At 38.6% G+C, this 13741-nt stretch overlaps 1 protein-coding gene across 5 annotated transcripts in view; it reads right to left on the bottom strand.

Moving 5' to 3' along the window:
* NUDT3 (nudix hydrolase 3) overlaps positions 1-13741 on the bottom strand; it is a 129083-nt gene that overhangs the window by 25520 nt on the left and 89822 nt on the right. For 3 of the 5 annotated variants that reach the window (XM_028478573.1, XM_028478575.2, XM_028478572.2), the window contains one exon: positions 1710-1736. The exons of the other annotated variants lie outside the window; for them this stretch is intronic. In XM_028478573.1, coding sequence (XP_028334374.1) covers positions 1710-1736 — 27 coding nt within the window. The remainder of the gene's footprint in view (positions 1-1709; positions 1737-13741) is intronic. 5 annotated transcript variants of the gene reach the window in all.

Raw genomic sequence — 13741 nt, forward strand, 5'->3', positions numbered from 1 at the left:
GGGCCTCTCAGTGCCGTGGCCTCTCCCGTTGCGGAGCACAGGCTCTGGACGCGCAGGCTCAGCGGCCATGGCTCACGGGCCCAGCCGCTCCGCGGCATGCGGGATCCTCCCGGACCGGGGCACGAACCCGCGTCCCCCGCATCGGCAGGCGGGCTCCCAACCACTGCGCCACCAGGGAAGCCCTGGCTCTATTATTGATTTCTAATTTTACTGCACTGTATCACAGTATGTATAGTCTATATTATGGATGCTCTGGGATTTTTAATACCTCTTTTTAATACCTCTTTTATAGTCTATATTATGGATGCTCTGGGATTTTTAATACCTCTTTTATGGCTTAACATAGGGTTACTTTTCTATGATTCTTTCATGTGTGCTTAAAAATTTACATATTCTTTCTTGGATGCAAGATTATTCCTCAATATAGCTATTTGATCAACCCTATTAATTGTGTTACTCAATCCTTTTTTTTTTTGCTGCTTTTTCTATCAGTTTCTAAATGAGATGTTTTAGTCTTCAATATGGCTGGAGATTTGTCAGCTTTTCCCCATAACTCTGTCAGTTTTGCTTTATGCCGATGAAGAGCTTGCCAGGTGCACTCAAGTTCACGACTGCTATCTTGTCTTGGCAGATTGTTCCTTTTATCAATATTAAATGTTCCTCTTGTCCTTTTAACGTTTTTCACCTAAACTCTATTTTGCCTGATATTATAATTACTATCTCAGTTTTCTTATGGTTAGTATTTGCCTGATATATCTTTTTCCAGCCCTTCATTCTTAGTCATTCAGTATTACTGTGTTTGAAAACAACATATGGCAAGTTTTATTTTTTTTTTTAAATCTAAGTATGTGCCTATTAATTAGTCAGTGTAACTAATCAAGTTACATTTATTGTGATTTAACCTGGAAACTTAGCTTTAATACTGAGCCACATGGGGTCCCTTGGAGATAAGTTAGAATCAGAATCCTTAAATTTACTTCCTGTGTAGCAAGCTCTGCACTAGGCAGTTTGCGTTTGTAAGTTCACTGAATTAAGAGGAAGCTGTTAAGTGGCACTTTAGCCAGATAAGTTAGACCTGTCCAGGTCCAGTGGCTGTTGGTAGTTTAAAGACTGAGGAGTCTCTAGAGGCAAGGATTGCACTTAGTATTTGCTGAAGCCACTGTGAATTGTACTGGAGTCAACGGAATATACTTCCTAATGACTAAAAATCCTTTCCTGGAATGTGGAGCTGGATGGGAAAGCAAATACATCTGTTTTGGAAGAGTCATCTGGAATCAATTCATTTAGCAGAAGGCAACTGGCTCCTATCCCAGTAATTCAGTCTCTACTCAGGTTTCCAACAGAAACCAGCTCAAATACAGTACTATAGTCTCTAACTGGGCAGATTCTAATCTCCACATTAGACTACTGAATTAACTATTCATCAATGTGTAGCAATCAATTATGTGTGATAATGTAGACAGATAAATTGAGTAAAAAGATATCTTTTTAAAATTCCAATGTTTAAAAACAACAGCTGAAAGATAATTTAGGAGTAGTTATTTGCAGTAAGAGAGTTAACCTTTAAATTCGGTTCTCCTAATAAGCTTAAAATAAATAATAAATAAAACATCAATTCCTTGATTTAAAAAGTGATTCTTTTAAAAAGCTGTTAGTGTTTAAGATAAATCATAAATAAAAATGAGTTAATTTATAAACACATGACCTACCTGCGTTATTTTTGATGGGGGATATATCTATTGAAAGAAAGATACTCCTATTTAGTATCTTAGATGATTAGCTTAAACAAATAAAAATATTTATAGCATTACTTCAGAGTCAAAGGAAAAGAGGAGATATAATTCTAAAAATAATTTAAAAACTTGTTAACGTACAGGCACACCTTGTTTTATTGTGCTTTGCAGATGTGTTTTCTTTACAAACTGAAGGTTTGTTGGCAACCCTGTGTCAAGCAAGCCTATCAGTACCATTTTTCCAAGAGCATTTGCTCACTTTGTGTCTCTGTGTCACATTTTGGTAATTCTCAAAATATTACAAACTTTTTCATTATTATTATATTTGTTATGGTGATCTGTGATCTTTGATGTTACTTCTGCAACTCGCTGAAGGCTCAGATGGTTAGCATCTTTTAGCAATAAAATATTTAAGGCATGTACTTTTGTTTTTTCAGGCACAATGCCACTGTACGCTTAACAGACTACAGTATAGTATAAATATAACTTTTACATGCACTGGGAAACCAAAAATTTGTGTGACTCGCTTTATTGTGCTATTTGCTTTACTGCATGGTCCAGAACCAAACCCACAACATCTCCGAGGTGTGCCTGTAGTGGTATACTGACTAAGCATAGTATCTCTTCTTTCTCCTAAGACCTCATTAAAATGGAAGTAGAAGAATACGACTGGAAAGGAGGTACTGGAAGAAAGGAGATTTCAAAAAAAATTCCAAGAAGGTGCAAAGTGATGAACGAGGGTTGAAAGATGAAGAAAAGCAAAAGAAGCCAGCTTAGCTTCCAGACTCTGGAGAGATTCAAGGATAGGATATGGCAGGAACACAGAGAGTGAGAAGGAGTACTGAAAGCCAAAGGTCTAAATACCAAACAACTATCCCCATACATGGAGAATGGTCTGGACCCAGGCATCTATCACCCAGACAACTCTGAGGGCTCTAATCGAAGCAGAAAAACAGAAAAACTGGAAAGAACTACTGTAGCGTATATGTCTATACACATCCCCAGAATAAAGCCCTCCTATTGTGGCACTCTTTTAGAAAGGTCCTGGCACAACTGCTCCACTTCCCTCCAGGTCACTCTATATATCCACCCATTTACACAGAGCTCCCACTCAGCGCTGCTACTGCCTCAACCCTAACTGTGATGAGACAACCATGGGTCACAAGACATACAAGGAAAGTTGCCAAAAGAAAGATCAAAGTAAGTTAATGAAAACTGGCTCTGGTCAAAAGAAAAATTTAAGAAACAGAAGAAAACTTGGGGAAAATTAGTTATCCTTTAAAGAAATTAGAGAAGTTATGGCATGCTAAACAAGCACAAAATGTATGTATGTAAAAGCAAACAAGAATAAAAATGGTATCTTAGACCTTAAAAGTATGACTGCTGAAATAAAACACTAATTAGAAGAGTTAGAAGATAAGCCAATCAAACTTCCCAAAACATATAAAAGAAAACAAGGAGATGAAAAATATGACCAAAAAAGAATAAGAGTAAAGGCTCAGTCTAAAGGGTCTAATATTTAATTAATAGAAATTACAGACAAATCAATGAGATACTTCAAAACCTCAGGGGTAAAGAGAGAAAAAAAATAGGTTATCTCTAGAGGAATAAGAACCAAACTGGTATCAGACTTATATCCATAATATTGATAATAATACTCTTAATTTTAAGCAACAGTGATTTTCAATAAAAAAATTCTATTTAGCAAAACCTACAGTGAGACAGTGAAAGTGTGAGGCAAGAAATAAGATATTACCTACTGGGTGTTTTTCCTTAAGGAATTACTTAAGGAATGTTTCTTTTCATTCAAAGTCTTCCAGTCCTATTTTATTTTTGAGCCATGTACCATGAACAAATATTATTATTATTTTTATTATTATTTTTTTTTTTTGCGGTACGTGGGCCTCTCACTGTTGTGGCATCTCCCGTTGCTGGAGCACAGGCTCTGGACGCGCAGGCTCAGTGGCCATGGCTCACGGGCCCAGCCGCTCCGCGGCATGTGGGATCTTCCCGGACTGGGGCACGAACCCACGTCCCCTGCATCAGCAGGTGGACTCTCAACCACTGCGTCACCAGGGAAGCCCACAAACATTATTTTGATACAATTTTAGAACTCAAGGGGGAAAAATATATTTTAAGACATTCTATCAATAGATGCATAGGTGTATTTATTATGCTTGACTCCCTCAGTCTTAATTTCCTTCTGTAATAACCAACACATAAGGAGACACTGAATCTTAGCAAACTACTGGGCAGATAAGAGTGGAGTGAATGGAAAAGCATCAACAAGAAGAAGTGAAACCTGTGAGGAAAGTAAAGGAATCTCTGGCCCAGCCTCCCAACATACTCCCTGTAAACGCCCCTGACACACACATACACAGTCCTACTAAACTCTGCATGCTTGAAGCAGAGGTTAAACAGTCAGCAGAACTCTAACCTGTAGGGTATGGGGAACAGGGGTCCTGCAAGATGAATCAGTTTATAAGGAGCGAGCTTGGCAGGCTGGTGTAGTATGGGTCACTGCTGAGGCAGATGAGCTGGAAAAGCTATTGTCATGAAGAAGAGATTGTTTCTAAGGAGAAGATTCATAATCATCAGAAGCATTTATTTCAGTTATTAACTACCAAACAAACTCAGACTTCACTCTAAAAATGAGCACTCAGAGAAAAGTGAAACCTATGGAAAGATACTAGTTCAAAAAAAGGGAACCAATCTGATGATTTAAGAAACAGGGTTATTCCAAGAAAAAACTAATTCTTATTCAGTAAGATTCAAGATGTTACAATTAGAAAAAAAAAAAAAAAAAGGCAAGCTGTCACAAAGACAGAGCAATGTGAAAACAGAAAACAGTTCTTTTTTTTTGCAGTACGCGGGCCTCTCACTGTTGTGGCCTCTCCTGTTGCGGAGTGCAGGCTCCGACTCGCAGGCTCAGCGGCCATGGCTCACGGGCCTAGCCGCTCCGCGGCATGTGGGATCTTCCCAGACCGGGGCACGAACCCGTGTCTCCTGCATTGGCAGGCAGACTCTCAACCACTGCGCCACCAGGGAAGCCCAGAAAACAGTTCTTAAATAACATCACCATTATTATTAACAAACTAATAACCCTAAAAAGGCAATCAATGGTTAACCAGATACAGCAGAAAACTAGAGATATAGAAGGGCAAAATTTGAAGAATTCTCCCAGCACACTGAGTAAAAATGCAGAGATCAAAATTATCACAAAAGATAAGGGGGCACGAACCCACGTCCCCTGCATCAGCAGGTGGACTCTCAACCACTGCGTCACCAGGGAAGCCCACAAACATTATTTTGATACAATTTTAGAACTCAAGGGGGAAAAATATATTTTAAGACATTCTATCAATAGATGCATAGGTGTATTTATTATGCTTGACTCCCTCAGTCTTAATTTCCTTCTGTAATAACCAACACATAAGGAGACACTGAATCTTAGCAAACTACTGGGCAGATAAGAGTGGAGTGAATGGAAAAGCATCAACAAGAAGAAGTGAAACCTGTGAGGAAAGTAAAGGAATCTCTGGCCCAGCCTCCCAACATACTCCCTGTAAACGCCCCTGACACACACATACACAGTCCTACTAAACTCTGCATGCTTGAAGCAGAGGTTAAACAGTCAGCAGAACTCTAACCTGTAGGGTATGGGGAACAGGGGTCCTGCAAGATGAATCAGTTTATAAGGAGCGAGCTTGGCAGGCTGGTGTAGTATGGGTCACTGCTGAGGCAGATGAGCTGGAAAAGCTATTGTCATGAAGAAGAGATTGTTTCTAAGGAGAAGATTCATAATCATCAGAAGCATTTATTTCAGTTATTAACTACCAAACAAACTCAGACTTCACTCTAAAAATGAGCACTCAGAGAAAAGTGAAACCTATGGAAAGATACTAGTTCAAAAAAAGGGAACCAATCTGATGATTTAAGAAACAGGGTTATTCCAAGAAAAAACTAATTCTTATTCAGTAAGATTCAAGATGTTACAATTAGAAAAAAAAAAAAAAAAAGGCAAGCTGTCACAAAGACAGAGCAATGTGAAAACAGAAAACAGTTCTTTTTTTTTGCAGTACGCGGGCCTCTCACTGTTGTGGCCTCTCCTGTTGCGGAGTGCAGGCTCCGACTCGCAGGCTCAGCGGCCATGGCTCACGGGCCTAGCCGCTCCGCGGCATGTGGGATCTTCCCAGACCGGGGCACGAACCCGTGTCTCCTGCATTGGCAGGCAGACTCTCAACCACTGCGCCACCAGGGAAGCCCAGAAAACAGTTCTTAAATAACATCACCATTATTATTAACAAACTAATAACCCTAAAAAGGCAATCAATGGTTAACCAGATACAGCAGAAAACTAGAGATATAGAAGGGCAAAATTTGAAGAATTCTCCCAGCACACTGAGTAAAAATGCAGAGATCAAAATTATCACAAAAGATAAGGGGGACTTCCCTGGTAGTGCAGTGGTTAAGAATCCGCCTGCCAGTGCAGGGGAGATGGGTTTGATCCCTAGTCTGGGAAGATCCCACATGCCAAGGAGCAACTAAGCCATGCGGCACAACTACTGGGCCCACATGCCACAACTACTGAAGCCCACACACCCAGAGGCCATGCTCCACAACAAGAGAAGCCACCGCAATGAGAAGCCTGCACGTCGCAAAGAAAAGTAGCCCCCGCTCGCCACAGCTAGAGAAAGCTTGAGCTCAGCAATGAAGACCCAATGCAGCCAAAAATAAATAAATAAAAATAAAAAATAAATCTAAAAAAAGAGAAGGGAATACAATGTCACAGGAGTTTCAGCAGAAAAAAAGAAACTGATGAAGATGGGGTAATAATTGAAGAAGAAAAGATACGAATCTCCATACCAAAAGGGCTTGCCAAATAGGAGGCATACTCCAGTGACATCTCTGCACCAAGAATAAGAAGAAAAGTTTTCATGTGTTTTCATAGGTGAAAATTTTTTTGATACCAGACTTTTCCTCTATAACACCCAATGCCTGAAGTCAAGAGTCCTGAGGAAAAAGATTATTCAAGGAGTCTAATAATTAGGCAAACCATTCGTGTGTGAAGAAAAAATTTTTTATCAAACATGTAATGACTCTCGTACTTTTCTTATAAATAATTACCAACTGGGGCTTCCCTGGTGGCACAGTGGTTGAGAATCCACCTGCTAATGCAGGGGACACAGGTTCGAGCCCTGGTCTGGGAAGATCCCACATGCCGCGGAGCAAATAAGCCCGTGTGCCACAACTACTGAGCCTGTGCTCTAGAGCCTGCGAGCCACAACTACTGAGCCTGTGCGCTGCAACTACCGAAGCCTGCATGCATACAGCCCCTGCTCTGCAACAAGAGAAGCCACCGCAATGAGAAGCCCGCACACTGCAATGAAGAATAGCCCCCGCTCTCCTCAACTAGAGAAAGCCCGTGTGCAGCAACGAAGACCCAACACAGCCAAAAATAATAAAATAAATAAATTTATTAAAATTTATTAAATAAATTTATTAAAAAAAAGAATTACCAACTGGTTGACTATAGTCCTCATTATAACTCACCACCAAAGGTAAACAATTGAACTGAACCACCTGGTCGGTGTTACAGTAACAGATAAAATACTTTTATCTATTATTATTTTTTAATAAATTTATTTATTTATTTATTTTTGGCTGTGTTGGGTCTTCGTTGCTCTGCGCGGGTTTTCTCTGGTTGCATCAAGCAGGGGCTACTCTTTGTTGTGGTGCTTGAGCTTCTCTTGTTGCAGAGCACGGGCTTTAGGCACGCGGGCTTCAGTAATTGCAGCACGCGGGCTCAGTAGTTGTGGCCCACAGGCTCTAGAGCACAGGCTCAGTTGTTGTGGCGCACGAGCTTAGTTGCTCCGTGGCATGTGGGATCTTCCCGGACCAGGGCTTGGACCCGTGTCCCCTGCTAGCCCAAGGACACAGGCTCACTGAAAGATGGAGACCTAACCACAGGACTACAGAATGCACAACTTACCACTATACTACTAAAGGCCTATTACCACAGCTCCTTACATCCAGTCCTCATGTTCAGCTTTCAACAAAAAATTACTCTTACTAAAAGGAAAAAACACATTTTGAAGACACAGAAAAGCATCAGAAGCAGACTTAGATATGGCAGGGATGCTAAAATTATCAGGCCATGAAAAAACAACCATGATTAATATGCTAAGGATTCTAATGGAAAAAGTAAGAAACAATGGCTAATACAAGCAGAGAGATAGAAATTCTAAGAACGAATAAAGAAGTAATGCTACAGATCAAATACACACTGTCAACAGAAATGAAGAACATCGTTGATGGGCTCATTAGCAGACTAGACATGGCCGAGAAAAGAAACCTTGAACTTGAGGATACCTCAAGAGAAACTTTCAAAACTGAAATTCCAGGAGAAAAAATACTGGGGAAAAAAAGCACACAGAACAGAATGTCCAAGCACTGTGGGACAACTATAAAAAGTATAACACTGTATAATGGCAATACCAGAAGAAGACAAAGGAACAGAAGCAATATCTGAAGCAATAACGACTGAGAATTTCCCCAAATTAATGTCAGACACAAAACCACAGATCTAGAAAACTCAATCAGGATAAATACACAAAAAGCTATATCTAGCTGGACATACTATATTCAAATTGCAGAAAATCAAACATAAAGAAAAAAATCTCAAAAGAAGCCAGAGGAGGGTGGGAAACAGCTTACCTATAGAGGAACAAAGTTTATAACTATATCCAACTTCTCCTCAGAAACCATCCAAACAAGAAGAGAATGGAGTAAAATATTTTAACATGTTGAAAAGAAAAAACCATCAACCTAGGTATTCTTTAAAGTGAAGACAAAATAAAGACTTTCTCAGACAAACCAAAGTTGAGAGAACTTGTTGCCAACAGACCTGTCTTGAAAGAAGTGGTAAAAGGAGTTCTTTAGCGAGAAAGAAAATGACAGAGATTAGAGACTCAGATCTACACAAAGAAAGGAAAAGCATTAGAGACGGAATAAGAAAGTAAAATAAAATCTTTATTCTTACTCTTAATTGTGCTAACAGACAATAGTTTGTTAAAAATAATAACAGGGCTTCCCTGGTGGCGCAGTGGTTGGGAGTCCGCCTGCCGATGCAGGGGACGCGGGTTCGTTCCCCGGTCCGGGAGGATCCCGCATGCCGCGGAGCGGCTGCGCCCGTGGGCCGTGGCCGCTGGGCCTGTGCGTCCGGAGTCTGTGCTCCGCAACGGGAGCCCGTGAGCCGTGGCCGCTGGGCCTGTGCGTCCGGAGTCTGTGCTCCGCAACGGGAGAGGCCACGGCGGTGAGAGGCCCGCGTACCGCAAAAAAAAAAAAAAAAAAAAAGTAAAAATAATAACAGCAGGACTTCCCTGGTGGTCCAGTGGTTAAGAATCCGTCTTGCAGTTCAGGGGACGCCGGTTCGATCCCTGGTTGGGGAACTAAGATTCCACAGGCGGCAAGGCAACTAAGCCTGCGTGCCACAACTAGACAGCAAGCGTGCCACAACTACAGAGCCCATGGGCATCACAAGTAGAGAGAAGCCCACACACTGCAATGAAGAGCCGGCAATGCTGCAACGAAAGATCCCATGTGCTGCAACTAAGACCTGACACAGTCAAAAAATAAATAAATAAATAAATAAATAATAATTAAAAAAACAGCAACACTGTATTCAACTATGTATGCACAGACATATGCATGAGGATAAGTGAAATGAATGACAGCAACAACAGAAGGGAGGGGAGGGAGGCATTAGGACTATTTTGTATTATAAGGTACTTGCATAACCTATAAAGTGGTATAGTGTTATTTGAAAGTGGACTTGGATCAGTTGTAAATGTATATTGCAAGCTCTAGGGCAATCACTAAAAAAGAAGCATAACTGTTATGTTAAGAAAGGAGAGAAAATGGAATAATTTATTATAAAGTACTCAACTTTATAATACACACAAAAGGCAGAAAAGGTTGGAAGACAAAAACAGAAACAAAGAATAAAGGTAACAAATAGAAAACAGTATCAAACATGGGAGCTATTAACTCAAGTGTATCAATAATCACTTTAAGCATCAATGACCTAAATATATCAATTAAAAGACAGATTGTCAGGGAGGACCAAAAAATAATATGTTGTCTGCAAGAAACCCACTTTAAATATAAAAACACATATAGATTAAAAGTAAAGGGATGGAGAAAGATATACCATGCTAACACAAATCTAAGGAAAACATGTAAGTATTTATATTAATTTCAGAGACAGCATATTTCAGAGAAAGGAAAATTATCAAGGATAAAGAGTATTTATATAATGCTTCATAACATTGTTACATAAGGGATCAATTCTCCAGGAAGACGGCATAATGATCCTTAAAAGTACATGCATCTAACAACAGAGCATCAAAATATGTGAGGCAAAAACTGACAGAACTGCAAGGAGAAGCATATGAATCCACTATTACTGTTGGGTGACTTCAACACTCCTCTACCAGAAATGGACAGATCAGCAGGCCGACAGGCAATCAGATATAATTGATATTTATAGACTACTTAATCCAATAACAGCAGAATACACATTCTTCTCAATTTCACATGGCACAGTCACCAAGATAGACAACATTATGGGCCATAAATGACACCTTAACAAATTAAAAAGTATAGAAATCATACAATATATGTTTTCAGATCACAATGGGATTATATGAGAAATTTTTAACAGGAAAGGTAGCTGGAAAATCCAAAATACTTGGAAATTAAACAACACAATTCTAAAAAACACATAGGTCAAAGAAGAAATCACAGGGAAATTTTAAAACACTGAATTAAATGAACATAAACACACAACTTACCAAAATTTGTGGGAGGCAACAAGTAACAGTGCTTAAAGGTAAATTTAGAGCACAGAATGCATATATTAGGTAAAAAAAAAAATATATATATATATATATAAAACCAATAATCCAAGCTTCCACTTTAGAAAATGAAGAGCAAATTAAATCCAAAGAAAGCAAAAGAAAATAAGCAATAAAATTCGGTAGAAATCAATGAATTTCAAAACAGAAGATCAATAGAGAAAAAACAAAAAAAACTAAAAGCTGATTCTTTGGAAAGATCAATACAACGAAGTTTCTAACAGGGCAAACCAAGGAAAAAAGAAGACACAAATTACTAATATCAGAAATTAAAGAGAGGACATCACTACAAATCCCATGGACATCAAAAGGATAATAAAGGAATAAAATAAACCAAGGAATACTATATCCACAATTCAATAACCTCAATGAAACAGACCAAGCCCTTGAAAGATACAATCTGCCAAAACTCACATAAAGGACAACCTAAATAGGCCTATGTCTATTAAAGAAATTGAATCAATAATTAATAATCTTCCAAAACAGAAAGCATCAGGCCCAGATGGGTACACTGATGAATTCTACCAAACATTTAAGGAAGAAATCATACCAATTCTCTATAATCTCTTCCAGAAGATAGAAGCAGAGAAAATACTTCCAAACTCATTCTATGAAGCCATCATTAGCCTAATACCAAAACCAGACAATGACATTACAAGAAAAGAAAACTATAGGTAATATCTCTCATGAACACAGATGTAAAAATCCTCAACTAAATGTTAGCAAGTTGAAGCCAACAATGTACTGATATTAAAAAAAGTATACACCACAAGCAAGTGGGATTTATCCCATGTATGCAAGGCTGGTTCCATATAAAAATCAATTAATGTAATCCATCACATCAACAGGCTAAGGAAGAAAAATCACATGATCATATGAATAGTTGCAGAAAAACCACATGAAAAAGTTCACCTATTTATGATTAAAAAAACCTCTCAGTAAACGAGGAATAGAACTTGATAAAACTTGGTAAAGAACATCTAAAAAAAAAAAAATCTACAGTTACCATCAAAATGAATGGTGAGAAACCAGAAGCTTTCCCACTGAGATCAAGAACAAGGCAAGGATGTCCCCTCCCATCATTCCTCTTCAACCTTTTATTGGAAGTACTAGGATAAAGTCTAGAATAATGAAAAATTAGAATCAAACTAAATGCTCAACAAAAAACGATCAAGCAAACTATGGTATATTTAAACACGGACTATTACATAGTCTTTCAAAATAATCACTCACATGTAAGCCTATTACCAAAAAAGGATGTCCACAATATAATGAAGCTAATGAAATGGCTAAATTCCAGTATTATGTTTAAAAAGAAATACACATATTTATGGATGTGTAAGCATGTATGAAATTACTAAAATATTAACAAAGGTTATCTTTAGGTGATGGAAATATAAATGACTTTTTGTTGTTGTGTATTGGTTATTTCTTAAGGTTTCAATAACAGATATAAGTTAAGTGATAAAGCAAGTATAGTAAAGTGCTAATGGTAGATAGAATCTAGGTAGTGAGTTATATGGACATTTACAATAAAATTTTTTCTGTGTGGCAATATGTCTGAAAATTTTTATAATACTGAAAAAATTTTCAATCTTGAAACATTTCAGGACAAAAAATCATTTTAAAATCGAAAAATAAAGTATCCCCCTTTGCACTTCAATCTTTTTGACACGTCACAAAATATGCTACAGAACACTCTAAAAGGTGGTGGTGGCAGCATTTTTTCCAATCATGTGAGCATTTTAAAAAAAGCAACAATAAAACAATTTAAATAAACCCAATGCCAAAAATATAAATCAATTTTCTTTCCTAAATATATATTTAAAGCAACCTAAAATGCTCATATAGTTCAATAATCTCACTAGCATCCTCCTGATGAGGGTATCAGGAATGGGAGTTGGGGAGATGAGGGCTTTAATATGGTTGGTACGTGCACAGGCTTTGGAATCAAATACACCCGAGTGGTCAAGTCATGCTTTGCTGTGTGATTCAGGTCAAATCATTCATCTTTTCCAGTAACAACAACTAGTATTTGAGTTCTTACTAAATATCTACCTATGAAGCAGGTATTATCATGGTTCCTATGTTCCAGAAAAGAAAACCTATGCTTAGAGATGATAAATAATTTGCCAATGCCACACAGTTACGCAGCAGCACCAGGATTTGGACGTAGGGGTCTTTTGATTCCACAGTCCATGCACCTACCAACCATACCAATGCCCTCCTCATCTCTGCTGCTGAGAGAATAAATTAGGACACCTTCTGGAGGGCAGGCAAGATTATATAAACGGAATCTTAAATCATTTTTTGAGTCTGCAATAACTGAGGGTGTATTATATAAATCTGCCCACTAGACTACCTGAGAATCTGAAAAAATAGTATGAGGATCAACTTTAAAAAGGAGAGGCTTAAGAAAAGCTGGTCTAGCAATTTTAAGTGATTCTGGTGTTCTTTACCTGATAGGCCCCTCAATTTTCTTAACAATAATCTAGGTTTTATTTTAACTACAAATAGAACTACCATATGACCCAGCAATCCCACTACTGGGCATATACCCTGAGAAAACCATAATTCAAAAAGAGTCATGTACCAAAATGTTCATTGCAGCTCTATTTACAATAGCCAGGACATGGAAGCAACCTAACTGTCCAGCAACAGATGAATGGATAAAGAAGATGTGGCACATATATACAATGGAATATTACTCAGCCATAAAAAGAAATGAAACTGAGTTATTTGTAATGAGGTGGATAGACCTGGAGTCTGTCATACAGAGTGAAGTAAGTCAGAAGGAGAAAAACAAATACCGTATGCTAACACATATATATGGAATCTAAGAAAAAAAAATGTCATGAAGAGATTAGTGGTAGGACAGGAATAAAACACAGACCTACTAGAGCATGGACTTGAGGACATGGGGAGGGGGAAGGGTAAGCTGTGACGAAGTGAGAGAGTGGCAGGGACATATATGCACTACCAAATGTAAATTAGATAGCTAGTGGGAAGCTGCCGCATAGCACAGGGAGATCACCTCTGTGCTTTGTGACCACGAGAGGGGTGGGATAGGGACGGTGGGAGGGAGGGAGA

This window comes from Physeter macrocephalus, chromosome 18 (assembly GCF_002837175.3).
Source record: "Physeter macrocephalus isolate SW-GA chromosome 18, ASM283717v5, whole genome shotgun sequence".
Classification (NCBI taxonomy): Eukaryota; Metazoa; Chordata; class Mammalia; order Artiodactyla; family Physeteridae; genus Physeter; species Physeter macrocephalus.